The 25595-nt window shown below is 43.3% G+C and overlaps 1 protein-coding gene across 1 annotated transcript in view; it reads right to left on the bottom strand.

Moving 5' to 3' along the window:
* The window catches only part of SLC1A7 (solute carrier family 1 member 7), a 47033-nt gene extending 39861 nt beyond the window's left edge, over positions 1 to 7172 (bottom strand). The window contains exons 1-2 of the mRNA XM_004273839.4: positions 6870 to 7172; positions 122 to 201 (exon numbers count right to left, since the gene is read on the bottom strand). Coding sequence (XP_004273887.1) covers positions 122 to 201; positions 6870 to 7046 — 257 coding nt within the window. The 5' untranslated portion in view covers positions 7047 to 7172. The remainder of the gene's footprint in view (positions 1 to 121; positions 202 to 6869) is intronic.
* Between the last annotated feature and the right edge of the window lie 18423 nt (positions 7173 to 25595).

Genomic DNA, 25595 nt, shown 5'->3' with positions numbered 1-25595 from the left:
CACACCACCCAGAGCCTGCAGTCCAGCTGTCCACAGCAGGAGGAGGCGCCTACAGAATCCGTACAGAATCCTCTTCCTGCAACCCCACCCCAGACCTCCCAGCCAAACACCCGCCCCTCACCTGGAGACCACCAGCGGTAGGATCAGCATCTTCAACATCCTCATCAAGAGCTCTCCGGGAAACTGGAAGTAACTGATTTCCTGAAAACACAGCAGGAGTTGGGGTTATAGCAGGTAGTACAGACTTCACAGTTGCTTTACAATCTTCAAAGCACCATTTCATCCGTATTCTCCTGTCTAGCCCATGGACAGCAGAGTCCATGGAGAAAACACTGGCTTTGGAGCCAAGCAGACTTGGATTCTAACCTTGGCCCCCTAGAAGTAGCTGCGGCCTTAAGCAAGTTCCTCGGCCTCTCTGAGTTTTTCTCATCTGTAACAGGAGGGTAATAACCACTTCACAGGGCCACTGGGAGGCTTAAATGAGAGGATGCACATGAAGCACTTGGCAGAAGGTCTGGATGAGAGTAAATGGTCAGTAATCACAGCAGATAACAGCTCTCCCCCACCTTTTCGCCATTCACCTGCCTAGCCTTGCTACAAATCGGTCTCATGTAACAGATGATAAGTGGCGAGAGGGCAGGGCTGCCTACTGTTCACACATTCATTCAGCCCGTACTTTGGCAGCCATCGTACTGGGCACCCAAGAGTGAATTAGGCACCGTTCCTGCACTGGAGGAATTGTCAGTCTACTTGATGAAAAGACTGACTCGTAAACAGCATTTTTGAGTCAGTTTCCCTTCTGCACTGGGTTCCCTCGCCCCACACTTTTGTCAATTCTTACCGACCCTTGAAGCAGGGCTCACGTTTAAAATGCTGAAAGAGAGAGAATCGGATTGGTTTGTGAGACACCGCTCTCAGTATTAAAGAGCCCTTACTGGGCAGAGTTCTTGCGCCGGGCTTCCTCATGGGCTGCTGGTTCCAGCCTATCTGCCGGCCAAGCCCTTGCCCAGTCAGCTCTCGCCAGAGTAACCGGTCACATGACTGGCACCTAACAGCGCAAGAGGAAGGTACTCCAAAGCCCAGTTAAGTATGAATTTCGGATAAACAACAAATATTGGTTCTTTACTTACACTAAAAATTATTTGGGGCTTCCCTGGTGGCGCAGTGGTTGGGAGTCCGCCTGCCGATGCAGGGGACGCGGGTTCGTGCCCCGGTCTGGGGGGATCCCGCGTGCCGCGGAGCGGCTGGGCCCGTGGGCCATGGCCGCTGGGCCTGTGCGTCCGGAGCCTGTGCTCCGCGGCGGGAGAGACAATAACGGTGAGAGGCCCGCATACCGCAAATAAAACCCCCCCCCCAAAAAAAAAAATTATTTGTTGTTTATCCGAAATTCAAATTTAACTGGATGTGCTCTTTTAAAATTTTTACATTTAACTTAGTTCAATTTTGCTATTTCTGGCAATGCTAGCTTGAGTCCACTTTCCTCAGAGGGTAAGCTTCTGGGTGAGGCCAGTACGTGGACTTGCAAACACCATCTGACTTAAATTTTTGTACTTGTAACTTTTTTTTTTTTTAAACACAAAGCCAAACATAACCCTTGGTTACTGGCCTGATGCTTTGAAAAGTCGCAAATTATAGAATGTTGGTGCTGAGAAGGGGTTTTACAGATCTCCTAGTGCAGCTGACAACACATTTTACAGCTGAGGGAGCTGAGCCAGGAGAGGGAGGTGATTTGCCCGCAGAGTGAGTTAGTGACAGTGCAGGACCGGAAAACAGGCCTCCTAGTCCCCTTCTATTACCATTTCCAACACACCAGAAAATCAACTTTTAAAAATTTACCCATCGTGGCTATGTCTTTTGAATTAATTTTAATCCCTGTGTATCTTCTTTAATTTAGATAACACTATAATGATAAAAAGGCAGCCGTTCCTCACCCATCTCTATGCTTAACCCCAACTTCCCAGGAGTGACCATCCCCAACTCCTCTAGCTGTTTTTCCTTTAGTATTGTTATTTGTAAATAATATGGTTATAATGCTATTTCGAGATATATCTTTTTGACATCTATTAACTTCCCTGCCATGACAAATGAGGACTTAATTCTTACTCCTTTTTTCCTCCTACCATTTCACCATTATATCAATTTTTGGTTTAACTAATTGTCAAGGTTTAAAATATTTTGATCACAAAATATTGCTCACCATTGAGCCAACCATGCCTCCTTTCTGTACAACCTTCAGTTTTCCCCTGAAGTTAAGAATTGACTGATTTTTCATTTACCTTGTTTTCTGTGAGCCACTCATTAATTTCTTCCAAGTGTTTTAACATTGCTTTTTAAATGTCTAACAATAGTATTTTCTATATACTCAAACACATAGGTCCATTTCTAGGCCCCTGGGACCTCAGTGCAAGAGCTCTCCATCCTCTTGTTCCAGGTTGGACAGATTGCTCTCTAGGCCCAGTGGTTGTCAGGGGTCTCTTCTTTGCTGTCATTCTGGGACTTTTTCCCATATCGGAACCCTTCTTTCCTGGATCCCTTGCCTTCTTGGCTTACTTCTTTATTTTGCTGGAATATCTCCTTTGGTAGCTTCCTAGTAAGCGTGAATGGGAGAGAAACTTCTGAGTCTTACATAGTAAAAATTTTTTATTCTAGCTTTAACTCTGATAATAGATTGGCTATATATAAGACTCTTAGTTTAAAGAATTTCCTCTCCAAATTTCAAAGGTGTTTCCTCTTTGTCTTCTAGATTCCAGTGTTGCTTAAGATGTTGGGAGCCTTACTTCCTATTCTTTACATTAGACCCAGTTTATTCCCTCAGAACCATTTAAGGATCACCTATTTATCTCCAGTTTTTCTGTACTTTTCATGAAGACATACCATGGTATGAGATTTTCTCCTTTCTTTTTAAAAAATTCATAGTGCTGGGGTTTCCCTGGTGGCGTAGTGGTTGAGAGTCCGCCTGCCGATGCAGGGGACACGGGTTCGTGCCCCGGTCCGGGAAGATCCCACATGCCGCGGAGCGGCTGGGCCCGTGAGCCATGGCCGTTGAGCCTGCGCGTCCGGAGCCTGTGCTCCACAACGCGAGAGGCCACAACAGTGAGAGGCCTGCGTACCGCAAAAAAAAAAAAAAAAAATTCATAGTGCTGTGCATACCTTTTACTTCAGAGAAATGTTCTTGTTTTCTCTGTGAAATTTTTCTCTCCATTTTTTTCTGTTAGCTCTCTTTAAAACTCTTGTTAGTAACTTGAATGTTAGACATTCTAATTTTCTTATATGTTTCTATTTTTAGCTCATTTTGTTTTACCTTCTGGGAGAGTTCTGCAGCTTTATCCCAGCTATTGATATTTTTATCTTGGCTCATCTATTTTTAATTTCCCAAAGTTCTTTCTTGTTCTCGAATCGTTTCTTCTTTTTGCACCCTGTTCTATTTTATGGTCACTGTACCTTCTCTCATGTCTTCAAAGAACTTGAGGAAAGGTTTTAAGAGTTTTCTTCTACTCCCTGCATTGCCTCTGCTTCATTAGAGACCTACCGTTCTGTTCGTTTGGTCTTCGGCTTCTGCTTGTGTATAAGTGTGACACACTAAACTGCTGTGTGCATGAGTGGGACTTGTCAACTGATGGCTCCTCAAGGAAGGCTAACAGGTGAAGATGTAGCTTTTTCACTGGGGGCAGGGTGAGATGGGGAGAATTCCCCTTCACAGCAGAATTTGGAGATCTTTCCTCTGAGGCTTCAGTGAGACAAGTCCCTTCCTGCCTCTGGCTGTGTGTGGGGTGGGAGGTGGGGGGATGGGGCTGTACTTAAGCCCAGCTGACAGCAGTCTTGTGGGGACCCCACGCTCAAGATGCAGATGTCCACTAATTCACCTGAAGCATGCGCCTCACCACCTCCCCTCCCCCAACGCTTACAGGTGGGCCTAACATCCCTAAGTCAACCTTCTCTGGTTCCTTGGGACAGGCAGGGGGATAGAGTTAGTGGATGAGGGGTCCCCTGATTACATGAACTGTAGGGGTCGAACTGCTCCAGTTACAAAATTCTAACCAACGTCCCTGATTTCAGCTGCATGCTTAACCCTTGCCTCCTGCAGCGCCTTGCACTTTCAGGTCCAGAGCCCTTCTGGAGTTCTCCAAGACAAACTCAGGTGGTATCTGCTATCATTCTGCTTCTACAGACACAAGATTTCAGCTTTCTGTGCTCTACTAAATGAGATCATTCAACTCTATCCACTTCCCATCCAGGAATTATTGTCATTCCTCGACTTCTTTTCTCGGTTGTCTCCGTTTGTATTGTCTTTGTTCTTGGGAGTTTATATTTTTAAACAATTCCATTACTACAGTCTTAGTGGTATCCCAGGAAGGAAAGAAAAATGGGTACAATTATAAATTCATCATGGTTTAACTGGAACTCTCAAAATGATCTATATTTTTAAATGAGATACTTATTTCCAAAGATAAATCTTGTGATTTTGTAAGTTCTTTTCACAAATAGAACATTCTACCATTTTGCATATTGTTTATGATTTTTGCCTTGTTGCATAAGCTTACAAAATAAGAAGGGTTTGGTTTCTGAGTCACAGGCAGAGATCAAATAAACAACTCCTGGATTTCAAAATAAGATGCTGACAAAGCCAATTCCTGACAAGTAATTGTTCTAAGACTCCACATCCTTCCTTCAATTTATCTGGCAGGTTAATCCAGACCAGAACTTGTTAGCGCTTCCAAACAGATGGGGAAGGCAGCTTTGGCAAAGGAGGCGCCAGATGAGTTTGGCTTTTAAGAATAGGCATTCCAATTTGTTTTCACAAAATAATCTTCCTGCAAGAAATATATTTTCGTTGCTGAGGAAAATTAAAGAAAGTGGCTTGCAAATTGTTTGTGCCATTGCCAATTTAATTCAGGCATTAGTTGAGGGTTCTCTCTGTGACACTGAGCTAGGCTCACCTTTTGGTTCAAGAAAGCCCATGTGATAGTCAGCAAGTCAAAGGCTGATGGGAGAAATAGACTCTGAACAAACAGCTCTGAAGCAAGACCTCCAGCAGCTGGGTTCCAGTGGAGGGATGAGCATGGGGTGAGTGTGGGAGGAGAGTGGGCAGATGTGGGTAGGTCTGGAAGAATTTTCATAAGATATGGGATCTATGAGGCGGTTCTTGACGTTGGTAGGACTTGGACAGGTGGGTAAGGGAGGGAGGAGTAAAGTAACACTCACTAAGCACCCGCTGTATCCAGGCACTGATGAATCCTTGTTTACTCCTCACAGCAATTCTAGCAGACATACAGTCCCACCCTTTTCCATTTTACAGATAACGAAACTGAGCTCCAGAAAGGAGACAGGAGTTGGCCTAGGACCACACAGCCATTCACTAGTAGAGTCCAAGTTCAGGGTTCCTCTGACTCCAGAGTCTATGCTTCTCCCTAAATAACTGATAGCACCTTAACAGTGTAACTATAGTAATAGCGGGCTCGATTCCCAGAGAGGCGTGTTTTCCTTTTAATGGAAGACGAAATCTGATACCTTGAGCCCCGGTTGTAGAGAACATATTAGATATCACTGAACTGCAGGAAGAGGAATATTATGAAATAAGGAATCTTCCAGAAGCCCACTGACAAAAACTCTCCTTGACCAAACTTTAGACCGGCCATTCTGAGCCCTCTTTTCAACTAAGCCTCATCCTTTCTTCATCCTGCTTCACCCATTTGTAGCGTAAACCCTGCTAAGTCAATTTAGTGAGAATCCCCCCAACTCTGCCTTCAACAAAGACCTTGTTAGTGGGTTTAGCAAGACTTCCCCTCCCCTATCCTTGATGTCTCCTCTTAGTAATTTTCTAGTCACTGACCTCACTGTGCTCATTGGCTGTAAATCCCCAGCTGCAGTTGCCGTATTTGAGTTGCTCCTGATCGCTCTCCCCTGTCGCCATGGTCTTAACACCTATCACAGTAGTCCTGAATAAAGTCCTCCTTACCATTTAACAGTGTTAGAAAAGTTTTGCCTTCGACAGCATGAGTGTCCCTCCGTCTCCCGCATGAGATGAGCGCTAAGTGAGAAGAGGGCCCTTCCCCAGGCAAGGCATCATCACCCTTGCAGTTACACAGGCCAGAACCCTGGGGGCCTGCATTGCCTCCCTGTCCCCCCAACCCCACATCCAATCAGCCACCACATCCTGAAGCTACCTCTTTGGGAAACAGTTCTCAGATCTGCCCTGCTCATCTCCACTGTCATGTCTCACCCTTCACCTGGCCCCCTGCCAGTCCCGCCACTACCCCATCCTCCACTCAGCACCAGAGGGATGTCTCCAAGCTCAGGTCTGACCATATCACTGCTCAGAGCTTCTCATTGTTGCCCCAAGCCCGTGCTCGGTGCTGGGATCTAGAGGCCTGATGGCCCCTGTGCTCTAGCCCCTGCCTCACAGCGTACATTCCAGCTGCTGTGAACAGCTTGCTCCACCTGCCCCCCCCAGCCCCCCGCAAACCTCTCATGCCCCTTTGCCTTGCTTCTGCTGTTACCTCTGCCTAGAATGCCCATTCCGGCTCTCTGCCCGTGAGCTGCTTTAGGAGGTATTCTCTGATGCCTGCTTTGCATGCTTATAGGATCCCATTCTTCCCTCCCCTACAGCTCTTAGCCTGTGGTTATTCCAAGAAGGCATCCTTACCTCTCTTTCACCTGGAGATGCTGGTGTGAAGCCACTTCCTCTCTCACTCTAGTCCTGCAATGCGTTTATCACACCCACTTCACAGAGGAGAAAACTGGGACCCAGAGAGGCAAAGTGACCCACTGTCATGCCATCGGGGAGCCACGGAGTGGGAATGTGACCCCCAGATTCCTCAGGCCCACCCAGCCCTCCGAGATGGGGACCCGTGATGCCCCGCATGGCTGACCTGTGGTGAGAGGTGCCGGGTCCTCAGGAAGAAGCCGAGGAGGCAGCCCACGGTGACAGAGAGCACAGACAGGATGAGCAGTCCATTCCGCCTGCACACATCCCGCCCTCGTGCCAGGATGGCACCCAGCACCATGGCGAGCCCAGCCTGCTGGCCCAGGGCACAGCACCATTCCATGCACGGGAGGCCAGCCCGGGCACAGGGTCCTGGCTGGGGGCTCTGGCTCCTCAGCCGGCAGGTGGTCAGGGTTGCTAAGCGCTAGTTGCCAGCCCCATGGCCATGGCCTGCGTGGTTGCCCCAGAGGGAGGCCACAATCCTATTACCAGCTGCGTCATTAGGAGCCGGGAGCAGATTAGAGCCTGGGAAATTAGAGCAGGCCATGTGGTTGGGGGATCAGACCTCAAAGCCAAGTGCTCCTTTTAGAAAGGGGAGGGGACAGGGGACTGGTGGGAGGAAGAAGAGAAACATTTGTTTGGTTGGTTTGATTTTTACCTCCACTTCATTCCAGAAAGCATTGAAGGCAAGGCAATAACTGGCAATAATAAATAACAATAAACTAGCAAAATAATGAATAACTAGCAATGCTAGCAATCGTCAGCATTAAGCATTTATTGTACACCATGTGCTGTTCTAGACACACATTACTTGTATTAGCACATTTAATCCTAGCACTAAATCCAAGAAGTAAGTACTATAAGTATCATTTTACAGATGAGGAAACTGAGGCAAAGAGAGGTCGGGAAACGAGCAGGTTGTGTGGGAGTCCTGTTCCAGTTGCGTTACCTGTGTGAACGATTGGGAATCATCCCAACAACCCCAGGGGTCCAACCTTCATTTTACTGAAAGTAAAATGAGATTGAGACCCCAGGAGCCAGAGTCCCTTGGCCATGGGACTCCGGCCAGAGCTAGCAAGTAGCAGAGTGGAAATCAGGCCTACGTTGTTTGGTTCCCACCACGTGTACAGGTGGATGGGTTCAAAGGTGCTTCTCAATATTGTGGGGAATGTAGGATTTGAGTCCAGTGGACCCGAGTTCAAACTTGAGCTGTGTTACCCGTTGTGAGGTATGTCCTTCAGGGCTGCTTTAAGCCTAAAACTGGGAACGCTGTAGGTTCTCAGGGCTTATTATTTTTAGAGACGACAGTGCCCAAGGGACCTACTTTCAAGTCCCAGCTCTGCCACTTACTAGTTGTGTGATCCTGGAGCAGCCATTTAGGAGCACACTGCCTCAGTGTGCTCTTTCCCCAACCAAGCAGACATAATAATAGCATCTACTTTGTTAGGGCTGGTGCAACATTCCATCCAGAGAACATTTGTGAAAGCAGGAATGAACTGCAACATGCCAAGCAGGGAAATGGCTGTTAGGGTCACCATCTATATTTAGCGTTTTTAGATAAAGGTGTTTTTTTGTTTGTTTTGGGTGGGGTTGTTTGCTTGTTTTGTTTTGTTTTTTGCTATTTCTTGTGGCCTGGCCTGCCCTTTAAAGCCAGAGGGAATTAACTCTCGTCTATTTCACCAGGAGTCTGTAATCTCATTAGGGGCAGTCAGATGACAGCAGGGAGCTCTGTCTGTGGGTCTGTGGTGGGCGGTGTGTGCACAAGGCTGCCCCCCCTGACAAAGGGGACGGGGCCAAGAAAGTGGCAGTGGACTGCAGTGCAGGCCCCGAAGCCATGGGCAGAGCCCCGAACTGGGAAGGGACCCTCAGATTCTGGTCTCAACCAGCTCTGTGACCTTGCCCTCTCCAGACCTCAGTCCTGCCCTCCTTAGAATGAGAGAAACAGCCTAGCTGCTTTCTAAGGATCCCTTGGTTCAACGAGCCAAGCTTCCAAATCCCCTGCTCTTTGCCAGTAGCTTTGTGGGTGTGGGGATGGATATAGGCTCTGAGGGTGATTTTTTTCCCTCCAACTCTGACTCTTAAAAGCAAGAATCTACTGATGCACCTTCAGCTCCAACAAATGCCTCATTTTCCGGTTGACCAGGTGGGTTAGCTGCTGTCTAAAAGAGGAAACATTCTGAATAGATATTTGGATTTGCACTTAATGTTCAGGCCTGGCCTTTAGCCGTGAAGTAGGTGAGTTTGGCTCTTGCATTTCAATTCCAAGACTCTGGATCCCATGGTGCCCTCACAACTGTCCCTGCCTGCCTCCTGTCCCTCACACTCTGACATGACCATGTCCCAGGCTCCAGGCCTTTCCTTCCGTTGCTCCCACTGTCTTCAACAGGGGAAGTTACAATTCACTCAAGCAAATGTTCTTATAGCACCATCTCATGTCATCCCTCCTGGGTACTGGGGAGATACCAAGACTATTGAGGTGCTCTAGGAAAGGACTAACTCACACCAAAGTGTAAGTGACTGATAACAGCATACTAAGGATATTTGCAAATCAGATAGAAAGCTCCTGGATAAGAACCCTTTCATAGCTCCCCATTGCCCACAGAATCAATTGTCTTGCAATGTTACTAGATGTGCACAAATTTTTCCATAATTAAAAACAAGTCAGGAAAAGTTGGATGAAATAAAGTTAAGCCCATTCTTTACTCCAGGAAGCTCAAAATCAGACTGCTCAAGTTCATATCTTAGCTCTACCACTTACCAGCTGTGTGACCTTTACCCCCCTATAAAATTTCTTAACCTCTCTCTAAAATAGGAATGATACAACAGGACCTAGTTCATAGGGTGGTGAGGTGGGTCCGATTTGGTGATGCCTGCCTGGTGCCTTGCAGACACTCACAGGTGGTTACTATTAGTTTTAGCAAAACCTTTACAAAATTCACATATGTCGGAGGGAGTCTCCACGTGGGGGACACAGAAACCCAGCCCTCTTCTGGAGCTGAGAGTTCCATGGGCCTAGTGTTTGGGGAATACACACTGGAACACTGCTGCCCCCAGGATGAAGTCCCTGGCTCTGAGGTCCTCAGGAGCTTTGCGCACCTCTCCAGCACACCGCCTGGGCCTCCTCGGCATCATACCTTGAGTTCCTATAATACCAAACAACTTTGAGTTCCTCGAGCCCTGCATCCTCTCTCAGGCCTCCACACCTATGCTCAGGCTATTTCCTCTGCCTGGAAGGTCTTTGTCTCTAAAGTCACAGGTCAAATGCCCCATCTTCCCTGAAACCTTCGCTGACCTCCTCAGATACACACACCCTCCCTCCGCTCCCACTAACTCAGGCCCTTCCTCAGTCACCACCGGAGATTAACCCCAGTTCCCGCCCCCAGTTTTTTTTTGGCCGCACCACACATCTTGTGGGATCTCAGTTCCCCGACCTGGGATTGAACCTGGGCCACAGCAGTGGAAGCCCGGAATCCTAACCATTAGGCCACCAGGAAACTCCCCCCAGTTCCCTTTTAAGTGGCTCTGACAAGGAAGTAAAAATCTGTGAGGATCAAATTAAGTCTCTGTTATCGTGTTATTTGGAAACACCTTGGTGGATCATCCTCAAAGTTAGAGGGGAGCCCGGGGGAGCCCCAAGGGGCAAGGAGTTGCCCTCCAGAGCAGCGGAAACTGATGGGCACAGGAAGCCCAGGAGATGCTTCTTGGGAGATTTGAGCTGCACTGATTAAGATGCTATGGACAGAGAAGATAAACAGTGTTGTCAAAAAAGAGCCCCAAATCACAAGAGCTGCCCACTCTGCAGGAGTGAGTTTGCAGTCGGGCTGTTTCTCACCATGGCAACCCTGTGCAGGATGTGCCACGGTAGACAGCTGCAGGGTCAGTTTATTTGCTAATTATTAATGATTCTCCAGGGCTGGCAGAGGGGTCAGTTCAGCTCAGGAAGGTGGGTGGAGGAAGGCTTCTCGGAGGAGGGGTCATTTAGTCAGAGACCTGAATGAGCCAGGAGTTAACCTGGGGGTGGGGGGCAGGCACTGGTCGAGGGGGAGGCAAGAGGAGATCTTGTTCCAAAGAGGGGCCCAGGCTGGAGATGCAAGAGCTGCTTCTGGGAACCCTTGACCCAGTGGGCTGGAGCGGCCAGCAGGCCTGGGGCCTCACTCCTTCCACCATGTATCAAGTGAGTTTAGGTTGAGCTCTCTGAGCTCCCAGCTGGGTTTATGGTGTTGACAGCTCTGGGTCTGTTGGCTGCTTTTCAGAGACATACCAGAGGCGCCTTCATCTCTTCCCTGACACGTCTCCCAGCTCATTGTAGGCTGGGCCCTTCTCGGAAGGTTTTCTGTGGACAGCTAACCCAGCTGGGTGTGGATTCCTGTGAGCGTTAGTCACCGAGGGGCTGTCCGACCTCCGCTGAGGCTGGTCCTTTCCTGTGTTTGCCTCAGGATGGGATAAAGTGACATTCCTGTGACAGTCGCCTTCCTTCTTCCACTTCCAGCCCCCTGTCTAGATTCTTCATCTATAGAAGTGGCCTCGAGCACGCACAAAACCACTCAGTTGCTGTTTGTTGAGCACCTATTATGTGTCAGGCTCTGCCCAAGAGCCTTGCACCAGAGGGAGCCAGTGAGTGATTCAGCCCCTCCACAGGCACTGCTGAATCCAGTCAAGTGTTGAGGTACAGGAGAAGGGCACAAGTGCTGGTTCTGTTCAGTCCAATACAGTAGCACTACTTAAAATGAAATTAATGAAAACTAAAGTTTAAAATTCAGTTCTCTGAGATGAGATGTCCCAGCTCAAGCAATAGGGCAGAAAAAAGGGGCAAATTCCTCCTTCCTCTGTCCTTTTGTTCTATCCCAGCCCTCAACAGATTGGAGGAGGCCCACCCACACTGGGGAAGGCCATCTACTTTCCTCCATCTGCTGATCCAAATGCTAATTTCAGCCAGAAACACTCTCACAGACACACAGAAATAATGCTTATCCAGATATCTGGGCATCCGCTGATCCAGTCAAATTGACACATAAAATTAACTACTGCAGTCCTTGAAAAGAGTTTCTGGTCACCTGGTGTGTGTAGACTTTGACAAGGAGAGCTGGTGCCAAACCAATGTTGTCATCACTTGAGCCATTGAATCAAATAAATGGACTGCTAGCCACACCTACATAAATTTGGGACTTGTTCAAGCACGCACACTTAAACTTGCTTCAGTAGAGTTTTCTTCACTGAAGACAACACTGATCAATTTGTAATGTGATTAAAATGTTACGATAACAAGGAGAATATATGTCCTGACATAAAAAGATAAAAAATAATAAACAATAACAGTAAGAGGAAAAAAAAAAGAATTTAGAGGTGGTGATAGCAGAGCATTAAACCAAGCATGGAGCCCTTCTGATGCCCATGAAACCAGTCCTGTTTAAAAGACTGGCTGGTGAGGCTTTCAAGAACCCAAGGGCAAGAGTAGAACTGAGCTGCAGAGACCTTCTGAACTAGGTGCTCAATTGTTGCAGAATTCTCTCTCTCACCCGCTCTCCTTTCTGCCTGTCTGATCCATTCATCCATTCTTCCTTCAACACAGGTTTACTGACACCTCGTGTAGGATGGTGATTAAGAGCACAGACTCTGGAACCACATGACTGGTGTTTGAATTCCGGTTCCTAGACCAATGATCTGTGTGACTTTAGGCAAGTTACCCTGTGTCTCAGTTTTCCCATATGGAATATGGTGATAATATTATTCTATCCTATAGGGTTGTTATGTGGATTAAATGAATTACATGTGTGAAGCACTTCAGACAGTTGTCTGATCATAATAAGCACTATATATTTGTTCCTATTATTATCATTATTACTATGTTCCAGGCATATTCTAGGGATACGGCAATGAACAGAAATAGTCAAACAATCTCTGCTCTCATAGGGCTGACGTTTTGGTGGTGATATTTGTGCTACATTATTCTTTCTCTAATGGAGAAAACGGAGCATTTCCACTACTGCTCTGGTCCAGGTGGAGGAAACATGGCTACCAGAGCTCCCTTTCACTCCAAGTCCAAAATTCCCAGGGTAGGTTCTGATTGGCCCAGCTTAGACCAATCATCTGTGGCTAGTAGGGGCAGGGGGCAGGGTCACATTGTTGAAAATTGCTACTTTCATGGAAACCCTGTAGATGTATGTGGTAGCAATTAGAAAAGTGGACTGAATAGACACAGCAAAGTAGTACATTATCCTAGTCATTCAGCTCTTGGCTTTCTTTTCTTTCTTGTATAAAATGCCTAACATCTTATCCCCTGTAAGGCTGCTCCAGAACTTAGGATCAGCTGCTCAACTTTCGCCATTGCTCTGCCTTCTCTGATGCCTCTCTCTCCCCTTTATGGCAGCAGGCACCTGGGGCCCCACCCACAGTGGGCTCAGAACAGACTGCAGGCCACCGTCTGGTCCAGGTGATTTCTTACTCCTCAGCCCACTGCTTCTCACTTGTTTGGGCCCACAAGGCCACCAACTTAGTGAACCAGCATTCAACACTCAGGCTTAAAGACCACAAGGAGCCCTAGACATTCTGGAACATTCTCTGAGGCCCAAAGAGAGAAAGGAACCTGGGCAAAGTCACTGGAAACTAGGTGTCAGGTCAGGAACAGAATTGGGGTCTTCCTCTGCCTACTCTTCCGTCTTCCCTAAACCCGGGAACACTCCACAAAGAATCGTTCTGCTGTTGGCTGTTATTTTGCAGCCTCTGTCTCCTTTATGGTCTAGACTTTGCTTCTACCTCCTAACTTGCATGGCAGTAACTGTATGGACCCTCTTCTGGGACAAGCCCCCTCCCCTCCCCCTGCCCACTGATTCCTGTACAACCTGTGTCCAGGCTCTTGCTGCCGCTGCCTCTGGCGGTCAGATGCTCTTTTCCTTTGGGAAGGTGCTGAGGTCAGTGGTTGCTGAATGGGAGAGGCAGGGCGGGGGACACAGGACAGCTGTCTGCAGAGCCACAGTGGTCAGTGACTGGGGAAAGACTTGGGGAGTTGGGACCACGGATGTTAGGGAATCAGATTAAGAAATTGAACAGGGAATGGATTCAACCTTAGTTTCTGATGAAAGCTGCGGTGAGAGTAGGCCAATGCACAGAGACTCAGGACGGAGGGTGAACAAGTCAGGGGAAGGGCAAAGATTTAGGTTCCTGTTCCAGTATTGAGGGATGCTTTCGGGGAAGTCATCTGACCTCCCAGAGCCTTAGCTTTCTCAGCTCAAAGATGACTCCTTGCTTCATGAGGCTGCAATGGGGCTGTGAGACAGGCAAACACAGTGGTGGGGAAGAGGGCTTTGGTGTCAGACAGACCTGACTGTAAACCCAGCCTCACCATTAACTCGCCTTGTGACTTTTTAGGCATGTGGCCTCGCTCTGAATCTGTTTTTCCTCACCTATGAAATGAGGATATTAATTGTACATAACTCATAGGGCTTGGGGAAGTTTCAATAGAATCTTACATGCATAATAATTAATACAGAGCTTGGCACGTACTAACTGCTCAGTAAATGGTTGCAAGGTATAGAGACCCCAATGAAGAAAACTTAAACTTAAAAGAGCAATTTATTCAAAAGCTGTTGAACCTTCCCTCCTTCCCACCACATCCGCATTTCACAATTGCTCAGCGTTTTAGAACCTGACAACCACATGTATCTAAGAATGGGATAGGCTACCTCTGAAGGCAGTAAATTCCTTGTTCCCAGAGGAAAACAAAAGAAGCTGGGAGATGTCTTGGAGGGCACATGACAGAAGGGATTCAAGCAACTAATGGGATGGGGTGAGGGGAGGAGGGCACTGGGCTACAGCCCTCAGCGATCTTTTCCAAACCCTCTCCCACACAGAGTCCACCCCCACCCCAGATGTAGAGGTGGGTGGTGACCACTGAAAACTCTTATCTGGGCAACACTAAGGAAAGTCCTGCTGAGAACCGGCCACCAGGAAAGTCCACTGTAGACAGGTCTCTCCACATCATCACACACACCTGTGTTTGGATTTCCCCTTCGTAGAGCCGGGGGCTGGTCCTACGAGAGAAATGGCTCAGGTGGCTGGCCAGCGGACTCCTTCAGTCACAGCCTGGCCAAAGAGGGGTCTGCAGTGATCACAGAGAATCTCCAGGCCGGAGATGAGACTTCATGGGAGCAGCAATGAGGAGTTCAGGGAAACAGTTCGCAAACCTGCCCTCCTGGGCCTTCTCAGACAGCCAGACCAGACATTAGACCTGGGCACAACTGCAGACTGGTCATCTGATCAAATGATTCTCCTCTCTGGGAGGAAGGGGTGCGGCACAGTCCCTTGGCAGGCATGGCACAACTTCTGAAGGAGATTTGGCTTTCAAAAGCATGCCCAATACCACAATTTCATTTTGGAAAATAAACACAAATCCCCTTTTCTTTTACTCCATGAGCTACAGAGTAAAGCTCAACAAAAACTTCTTGGCTGGTGGTACTGTTTCTACCTAACCCCGCCGGCCAAGAAAATTCCCAAAAAGCTAGGGGAGAGAGAATGTTCCCCTGGAAGGTCCACATCATAATCTCTGGGGAGTATGAAACTTTTCTGTTCTTCCAAAGAGAGTATGTGTTCAAAAGACTACAAAAGGTCAGAAGTGAGCTGGTTCTGAGTTGTAATTAAATCTTATCTTTTCTCATTAAGTCCAGGACTCTTTAATGCATTGATTGATTGAATGATTGTTATGTGGCACTTGAGGAAAACAATGTGGGCAATAGTATTTAGAATTTTTAGCCGTTAGCTTGAGTCAAGAGGTCAAGGTCAGGGGTTGGCTCCTGTTGGGGTCAGTAAGGCTGGCTCAGCTCCTTGGTCCCAAACTCTTATGAAGGGGCAAGTTCGCTCTAGCAGAAGGCTGTTGTGCTTCCCTCGGCCCCTAGCTCTGATCAGTAAAATCTAAGGATGCCATAATTAAGAACATAAGTCTTAACCATCTCATGTGCTGAATATTTAAAAGAGGGATTTTATTTTATGTCTCTCTTCTCTTCCCAAAGTAACCAGTCTCCCAAGCTTTGTGTTTTATCGTTCTACTGCTTTTCTTTATAGATTTGAATGTATTGGTTTTGCCTATTTCTGAACTTATGTAAATTGATGCCATTGAATTTTTTCTCCACTTTATATCATGGTCTAGAGATTCAGTGTCATCGAGTGTAGCTATAATTTCTTTTTTCTATGCTATGTAATATTCCGTGGTATGAATGGAATATACATATATATATATTTTTTGTTTGTTTGTTTGTTTGTTTTTGTTTTTTGGCTGTGCTGAGCAGCTTGTGGGACCTTAGTTCCCCGACCAGGGACTAAACCCGGGCCATGCAGTGAAGTTGCCGAGTCCTAACCACTGGACCACCAGGGAATTCCCTGGAATATTATATATTTATCATATATTGTAGATAGACATTTGTGTTTTTTCCAGTTTTGGACTATCATGAATAATGCCACTATAAACGTTAACTGCAGCTGCACTTGTGCAAAACTCTCTCTAGGTTACATACATTGCAATGAAATTGCTGGCTCATAGCTTCTGCAGATGTTCAACTTTACTAGGTAATGCCACCTCTTTTCCAGATTACTTTTACCAGTTGATAGATTCATCCACAATCTATGAACGTTCCCTTGCTCCACGTGTACACCAACATTTGGTATAGATTAATTTTTAACTCTTGCCAATCTGGTAGGTGTGAAATAGTATTACGTTATGGTGTCTATTTGTAACCCTGATTACTGAAATTAAATATATTTAATATGTTTTTGAGCCGTCTGTGTTTCCTTTTCAGTAAAATTCCTGTTCTTTTGCCCATTTTTAATTGGGTTGTTTATCTTCTCTTATTGATTTATCTTCTTTATATAATCTTTTTTACCTGTTTTATAGAATCTGGATATTAACTCTTTATCATTTATATGCATTTCCCTGTTCATGGCTTATCTATGATATCTTTAGATAAACAGAATTTATAACTATTAACGTAATTGAATGTATCAGTCTTTTTCTTTATGATTTGTCTGTGTCTTATTTTAAAAATCTCCCCTCCTCTATTAAATTACTCTTTTAGGTAAATTTCTAAGAATTGTGTACTTTTACTTTTCTCATATGGGTCTAACCAACTGGTTAAAGACTAATTTAAGAGTCTACTATCATGTTTTCCTTAAGGTTAGCTAATTGTCCCAGTACCACATGTTGAAAAATCTATCCTTTCACCTTGAACTAAAATGTTTGCTCTGCGGTAAAATTAAGTTTCGTGTGTGTTTGGATCTATAATGCCACTCTGTCTTAATTACTATAAGTTTATGATAATTCTTGATACTTTGTCAGGCAAATATCTTTTTCTTCCTTTTTAGGAATGTAATAGTTTTCAATAAAGGCACAAAAAAATTAGGAAACAACTTGTCAAATTCCAGAAAAAAATTGCGATTTTTATTGTAATTGCATGGAAATTATTTTTATCAATCTGATAAATTTGATATCTTTATGATATTGAATCTTCCAATTCATGAACATGATATATCTTTCCACTTATTTAGATCTTGTTTCAATAGTTTTATCATTTTTCTCCAAGTGTTGAACATCCTTTTTTAGATCTGTTACTACATACTTTACTTTTGTTGATGAAATTGTAAATAGTATCCTGTTCTATTGCATTTTGTTTGTTGCTGGTATATAGAAATACAACTGATTTTTGTTCCTGGATTTTGTATCCTGTTGACTACCAAATTCTCTTATACTTTGAGGTATTCTATGTAGACAAGCATATTATCAGCAAATAATGATAGCTTTGCTTCTTCCATTTCAATGCTTCCACATTTTATATTTTCCCCCCCCTTACTACCATGGTTAAGACCTCCAGTACAAAGTTGAATAAAAATCATGATTTGGGGCATCCATGTCTTGTTCCTGATCTTAAAAAGAAATGCTTTCAGCATTTCATCAGTAAGTATTGTTATTGTTATAGTTTTTTGGTAGATGCTCTTTATTAGATTAAGGAAGTACTCTCTTATTCTTAACTTGCTAAAAGAGTTTTTGTTTTTTGGTTTTTTTATAAGTATATTTCTGAACTTCCCAGAATAACGTTTTCCTACTTATCTTTTTGTTATTTTTTTAAAAAGCTTTATTTAGGTATAATTTACATATCATATGATTCACTCATTTTAAGCATGGAATTCAATGTTTTTTAGTAAATTTACTGAGTGTGCAATCATCACCACAACCCAATTTTAGAACATTTCCATCATCCCCAGAAGACCCCCTCATGCCCAGTTTTAGTCAATCCTCAATCCCCAGGCAAACACCAATCTGCTTTCTATATCCATAGATTTGCCTTTTCTAGATATATTATATAAATGGAAACATAAAATATGTGGTCTTTTTTTTATTGGACTTTTTTCACTGAGCATAGTATTTTTGAAGTTCATCCATGATTGTAGCAGGTATCAGTGATTCATTCCTCTTATTGATGAAAAGTATTATATTGTATGGATATAGCATACTTTGGTTTTCCCACTCATCAGTTAATGGACATTTGTATTGTTTCCACTTTTTGGCTTTTATGAATAATGTTGCTATGAACTTTCCTGTACAAGTGTTTCTGTGGACACATGTTTTTGTTTATCTTGAGTGCATATCTATGAGTCGAATTACTAGGTTGTTAAACATAAATTTATGTTTAACTTTTTAAGAGATTGCCAAGCTATTTTCCAAAGTGAATATACTATTCTACATTCCTGTCAGCAATCTACGAGGATTCCAATTTCTTCACATCCCTTCCCACAGTTATTATTCTCTGTCTTTTTAATTATAGGCATCCTAGTGGGTATGAAGTGGCATCTCCTTGTGGTTTTAATTTGCATTTTCCTAATGACTAATGATGTTAAGCATCTTTTAATGTGCTTATTAGCTATTCATATGTTTTCTTTGGTGAAATGTCTATTCAAATCTTTTGTCTATTTAAAAATTGGGTTGTTTGTCTTCTTCTTGATTTGTGAAAGTTCTCTGTATTCCGAATACAAGACCTCTATCAGAATTATTACTTACAAGTATTTTCTCCCAGTCTGTGGTTTACCTTTTCATTTTCTTAGTAGTGTCTTTTAAAGTACAATTTTTAAAAAAAAATAGGTTTTTATTATGTATTTTACTCTTTTTCTGTTTCTTTTTCTTTTTTTTGGCAGTGCTATGTGGCTTGCGAGATCTTAGTTACTTCAACGGGGATTGAACCTGGGCCCTCAGCAGTGAAAGTGCAGAGTCCCAATCACTGGACTGCCAGGAAATTCCCCCAATTTTTAAAAATTAAATCAAATTTATCAATTTTTTCTTTTATGGATCATGACTTTAGTGTCACATCTAAGAACTCTTTGCCTAATCCAAAGTCAAGAAAATTTTCTCCCATGTTTTTTTCTAAAAGTTTTATAGTTTTAGCTCTTAAATTTTGGTTTATGGTCATTTTGAATTAATTTTTATGTAAGGTGTGAGTTAAGGGTATAAATAACCTTTCTGCATGTGAATATACAATTCTTCCAGCACTGTTGGTTGAAAAAACTTGTTTTTGTTTTCTAATAACCCTATTGTGGACAGAGAATGAGAATCTATGAGAGTAATCCTTTGAGATTTGTAGAGATTTGCTTTATGTCCCAGTGAATGATTTTTATAAATGTTCAGCTTGTGCCTATAAAGAATTTGTATTTGGTAAATGATGGGTGCAGTGTTATATGTATATCCATTAAATCAAACTTGAGAATACATTAGTTCAAATCTTCTATACCTGTACTCATTTTTTTGTGTGTGTTTGATCCATCAATTACTGATGGGTGTTAAAATCTAACAACATGATAGCAGATTTATCTTTTTCTTCTTGTCCTTTTGATTTGAAATGTATATATATATTTTTTTAAATTTAATTTTATTTATTTTTTTATACAGCAGGTTCTTATTAGTCATCCATTTTAGACACATCAGTGTATACGTGTCAATCCCAATCGCCCAATTCATCCCACCAGCACCACCTACCCCCTGCCGCTTTCCCCCCTTGGTGTCCATATGTTTGTTCTCTACATGTGTGTCTAAATTTCTGTCCTGCAAACCGGTTCATCTGTACCATTTTTCTAGGTTCCACATATATGCGTTAATATATGCTATTTGTTTTTCTCTTTCTGACTTACTTCACTCTGTATGACAGTCTGTAGATCCATCCACGTCTCAACAAATGACCCAATTTCGTTCCTTTTTATAGCTGAGTAATATTCCATTGTATATATGTACCACAACTTCTTTATCCATTCGTCTGTCGATGGGCATTTAGGTTGCTTCCATGGCCTGGCTATTGTAAATAGTGCTGCAAAGAACATTGGGGTGCATGTGTCTTTTTGAATTATGGTTTTCTCTGCGTATATGCCCAGTAGTGGGATTGCTGGGTCATATGGTAACTCTATTTTTAGTTTTTAAAGGCAGCTCCATACTGTTCTCCATAGTGGCTGTATCAATTTACATTCCCACCAACAGTGAAAGAGGCTTCCCTTTTCTCACACCCTCTCCAGCATTTGTTGCTTGTAGATGTTCTGATGATGCCCATTCTAACTGGTGTGAGGTGATACCACATTGTAGTTTTGATTTGCATTTCTCTAATAATTAGTGATGTTGAGCAGCTTTTCATGTGCTTCTTGGCCATCTGTATGTCGACTTGGAGAAATGTCTGTTTAGGTCTTCCATCTGTTTCTGGATTGGGTTGTTTCTTTCTTTAATATTGAGCTGCATGAGCTGTTTATATATTTTGGAGATTAATCCTTTGTCCGCTGATTCATTTGCAAATATTTTCTCCCATTTTGAGGGTTGTCTTTTTGTCTTGTTTATGGTTTCCTTTGCTGTGCAAAAGCTTTTAGGTTTCATTAGGTCCCATTTGTTTATTTTTATTTCCATTATTCTAGTAGGTGGATCAAAAAAGATCTTGCTGTGATTTATGTCAAAGAGTGTTCTTCCTATGTTTCCCTCTAAGAGTTTTATAGTGTCCAGTCTTACATTTAGGTCTCGAATCCATTTTGAGTTTATTTTTGTGTATGGTGTTAGGTAGTGTTCTAATTTCATTCTTTTACATGTAGCTATCCAGTTTTCCCAGCACCACTTATTGAAAAGACTGACTTTTCTCCACTGTATATCCTTGCCTCCTTTGTCATAGATTAGTTGACCATAGGTGTGTGGGTGAAATGAAGAGAAATGTTTATTAGACTAGAGCAGTTGTTCTCAAATGCCAGCATGTATCAGCATCACCTGGAGGGCTTGCTACAACACAGATTACTAGTCCCACCCACAGAGCTTCTGCTTCAGTAGGTATGGGATGGAGCCCAAACTGTGCATTTCTAAAGTTCCCAGGTTACCAGTCAGGGGATCATATTTTGAGACCTACTGGGCCAGAAAAATAGAATAGAGTCAGAGGCTAGAGTAAGTCTTCTCAAGGTTTACACTTTTTTATCACTTTGATTTTTTTTAAACATATGAAAGTATTACCTACTCAGAAAGAAATCTCAATTTAGAGAAACCAATGTGTCCAATAAAATAACCTGCTCCTCAATCACTCTCTATCCCTTGAACTGTTTTATTTTTCTTTATAACACTTCTTATTATACCTAAAATGATGTTATTTTGTTTACATGCTTTTCTCCCTGTCCCCCCCTCACTAGACTAAAGTCAAGACATTGCCTTTCTATTGCTCACTAATTTCCAACATACTATGTATCTGGCACATAGTGGGTGCTCAAGAAACAGCTGTCGAATGCATAAAGTATCTGCTGAATTCTCTTAATAGACAGTCAGTGATCCTTGGTTGATCACCTGGGGAGCTTTTAAAACTTACCACTGACCCTGTTAAATGCCCGGGTTTTGATGTAATGTGGGGAGGTGGACCCAACATTAGGTTGAGGCTGATGGGAGTCATTGGTCTAAACCACAGCAATTTAGAGACTTATGGTTTGTATTCTTAACATAAAATGTATTAGTATATAGACCTTGCTGCATTTTTGTACATTGCTTTTGGGACTGGTTCCAAGACCCTTTTTGATCGGGAGACTGATGTCCTCTCTCTCCTATCTCTTTAGGCTGCCTATTGCAGATCTGGAAGCCTCACTGAAAAGATACCCTAATGCCCAAGACCCTCTTCTGGGCAAGGTCTAGTTCAGGCATTGATTGATGGAACACAGTTAACTTTAATGGTCTTCAAGTAGGTTTCCCCCATTGTGAAGCAGAGCAAGGCAATGAGTCTGAATGCTGGGCGCACAGACTTTGCCCACTGCCATGACATTATACTTCTGCTGTGAAGTCGAGGGGCCTATGGGCTCAGGTGATACTGTGTTGCAATCTTGCAAAGTCATCAGAGTGAAAAGAGATTGGGTTTCGGAGGCACAGAGAGGTGGCATTCAACCCTATTGGCCCCTCACCAGTTGTGTGACCTTAGGCATCTCTGGGCCTCAGTTTCTTCATCTGTAGAATGGGAGTGCTAATGCCCATCTCTTGAGGTTGCTGGGAGAATCAAATGCTATAATGTGCATGACACATAGAACCCAATTAATGTTAGTTGTTTCTTGGCTTTTCAATTTAGTTGTTGCATCAGCTGCTTTTATAGTTCTCCCCTGGGGTTTATTAAGTAATAGCTGTAAAAGTTTATAACAGGTCACAAGTTGGCAGCCTCCATCTTTATTTTGATTGGCTTTCAAAGTGTTTTACAAAAATCCGACTTAATTGCCAACATTTAAAAACTAGAGATCTTACATAAAAATCTGGATTTGTGGTTTCATTAGAAACATCTGCACGACCACAATCACTGGAACGAAGTGCTGGCTTCTTGCTCTGCCTGCAGTCCCCATGACTCCTCCACCTTCCACCTCACCACCCCGCATCTCCCTGAACAGCTACCCACTGAAGGCTTTGAGTCCTACATTAAGTCCTCAGTTTATAAAGAGCTTTCACTTACTTCATCTCACTGGAACCTTACCCATGAGGTAGATGTTACTACAATCCCCCATTTTACAGGGGAAGAAACTGAAGCTGAGGTGTTATGTGACCTCCTCAGGGTTGTTCATACCAGCGACAACAATCAATAGCTAATGTTTATTGGGTATTCAACATGCGCCAGGCATTATTCTAGGCACTTTACATTGTCTTGATTAATTTAATCCTCACCACAATGTTATTAGATGTTTTCATTATCCCTATTTTATAGATGAGGGAATTGAGGCAGAGAGAGGTCAATTAACTTGCCCAGGGTTAGACAGCTAGAAAGCACAAAGTAAACCCAAGGCTTCTGAGTCCTAATCTGCACTTATTCTACTGCACTGCAACATAGTCTTGCCTGCCTTCCTCCCTTTCTCTTTTTTAAAATAGGCAAATCTATGGCCCCCAGCTTCTGGTAAGATTTTGTAAGGCTTTTTTTGGTGGGGAGCAAGTGGGATTACATTTTGTAATATTTACTTCCTGCTGTATCCTCAGCACCTAGAACAATGCCTGTAGCGTAAGCATAAGAAACACAGCAAAGGAAAGAATATAGTAATAAAGGTATTAATCATTATCATCAGCATTTAGTATTCCTGGTGTCTGTAAATAAGTTAATTGGTTAACTTATTAGCATAAAGATAAAGAGGACCTACTATGTGGACATATAATGGGTTCCCTGCTCTTGAGTAGCTCAAGTCCAGGTGAGAAATACTGACAAATATAATTCAAATACAAGATATACGTGGACATGTCACTTGCCAAGAAAGTTACTTTTCCCATTAGAAATGATCAATGATCTACTTGTGATGTTTTCAGTAAAGGCTAAAAAGGTAATCAAGTTAGTTTAGAATGATAATTATCTTACTGCGTTTTTATTTTCAATAGTGAAACTGGGTCCATGAGACAGGAAGACCTGAAGTCTGGAAAAGTTTTATGATGAAAACACAAGACAAAATGCAATTTGAAAGAATTTCCTGCTAAAATATTCCTGTGTTGCTGGGGTAGGCTCGTGGAGATCCAGCAGAGACATTGAAGTTTAACATGTTTGATAAAACAAATTTCTACCACTGTTTTCCTTACCAGGGCTTCTGCAAAGTCCAGGTAAGGACTGCAGCCTTCCTGAGACAGGTGGGAAAAATAGAACCTACACAATTTAAATATTCAATATAGAGCTTCAAGAAGTTAAATATATCCAGAGAAGATGAAATTCCTATCTTGAAGAGATCGCTGCACTCCCCATAGCAGCATTATTCACAATAGCCAAGACATGGAAACAACCTGAATCCACAGGCCCCTCGACTGCAGAAGTAAAATGCTAGGGCAACGGGCAGAGTCAGTGGGCCCAGCATTCAGACTCATTGCCCTGCCCTGCTCCACAGTGGGGGAACTTACATGAAGACCATTAAAGTTAACTGTGTTCCATCAATCAATGCCTGAAGTAATTCTTGCCCAGAAGAGGGTCTTGGGCTGAAGAGGCAGAGGGGAAACACACATCACACAGACCTTGCCAGTGGAGGTACACCCTTCCCTGCCACCACGGCCCACCAGTCAGTTTGTACCTGTGCTGCCCGTCTCGTTCCTTTTTTCAGCTAAAAAAGAAGATGCTTCAAAGAATATGTGTTCATTGCTGAAAAGTAAGAAAAACACAAAAATATCCTGTATTCTAACACTCAGAAATAGCTTTTTAGTTTATACTCCCATACATTTTTCTTTTTTTTTTTTTAACATCTTTATTGGAGTGTAATTGCTTTACAATGGTGTGTTAGTTTCTGCTTTATAACAAAGTGAATCAGTTATACATATGTTCCCATATCTCTTCCCTCTTGCGTCTCCCTCCCTCCCACCCTCCCTATCCCACCCCTCTAGGTGGTCAAAAACCAACGAGCTGATCTCCCTGTGCTATGCGGCTGCTTCCCACTAGCTATTTTACATTTGGTAGTGTACATATGTCCATGCCACTCTCTCACTTTGTCACAGCTTACCCTTCCCCCTCCCCATATCCTCAAGTCTATTCTCTAGTAGGTCTGTGTCTTTATTCCCATCTTACCCCTAGGTTCTTCATGACGTTTTGTTTTTTTTAAGTGGTGCTGGGAAAACTGGACAGGTACATGTAAAAGTATGAAATTAGAACATTCCCTAACACCATACACAAAAATAAACTCAAAATGGATTAAAGACCTAAATGTAAAGTCAGACACTATCAAACTCTTAGAGGAAAACATAGGCAGAACACTCTGTGACATAAATCACAGCAAGATCCTTTTTGACCCACCTCCTAGAGAAATGGAAATAAAAACAAAAATAAACAAATGAGACCTAGTGAAACTTAAAAGCTTTTGCACAGCAAAGGAAACCATAAACAAGACCAAAAGACAACCCTCAGAATGGGAGAAAATATTTGCAAATAAAGCAACTGACAAAGGATTAATCTCCAAGATTTATAAGCAGCTCATGCAGCTCAATAACATACATTTTTCTATGTTTAAATATTGTTTTGCAAAAGCTTTCATGTTGCTTGTTTCTTTTTCCCTTGCGCTAAAATATGCATAACACAAAATTTACTCTTTTAGCCATTTTTCGGTGTATGGTTCTGTGGCATTAAGTACATGTACAGTGTTGCACATCCACCACCACCTTCCATTTGCAGAACTTTTCCATTCATCTTTCCCAACTGAAACTCTGTACCCTTTAAAAACCAACTCTCCATTCCTCTCTTCCCCAGCCCCTGGCAAGCATCATTTTACTTTCTGTCTCTGTGAATTTGACCACTCTAAGTACCTCGAATAAGTGGAACATATACTATTTGTCTTTTTGTGACTGGCTTATTTCACGTAGCACAATGTCCTCAAGGTTCATCCATGTTGTAGCATGTGTCAGAATTCCCTTCCTTTTTAAGGCTGAATAATGTCCCATTGT

The sequence above is a fragment of the Orcinus orca genome, chromosome 1, assembly GCF_937001465.1.
Source record: "Orcinus orca chromosome 1, mOrcOrc1.1, whole genome shotgun sequence".
NCBI lineage: Eukaryota > Metazoa > Chordata > Mammalia > Artiodactyla > Delphinidae > Orcinus > Orcinus orca.
Note: the sequence above shows the minus strand (reverse complement) of the source record. Positions and strands in the feature narration are given on the sequence as shown.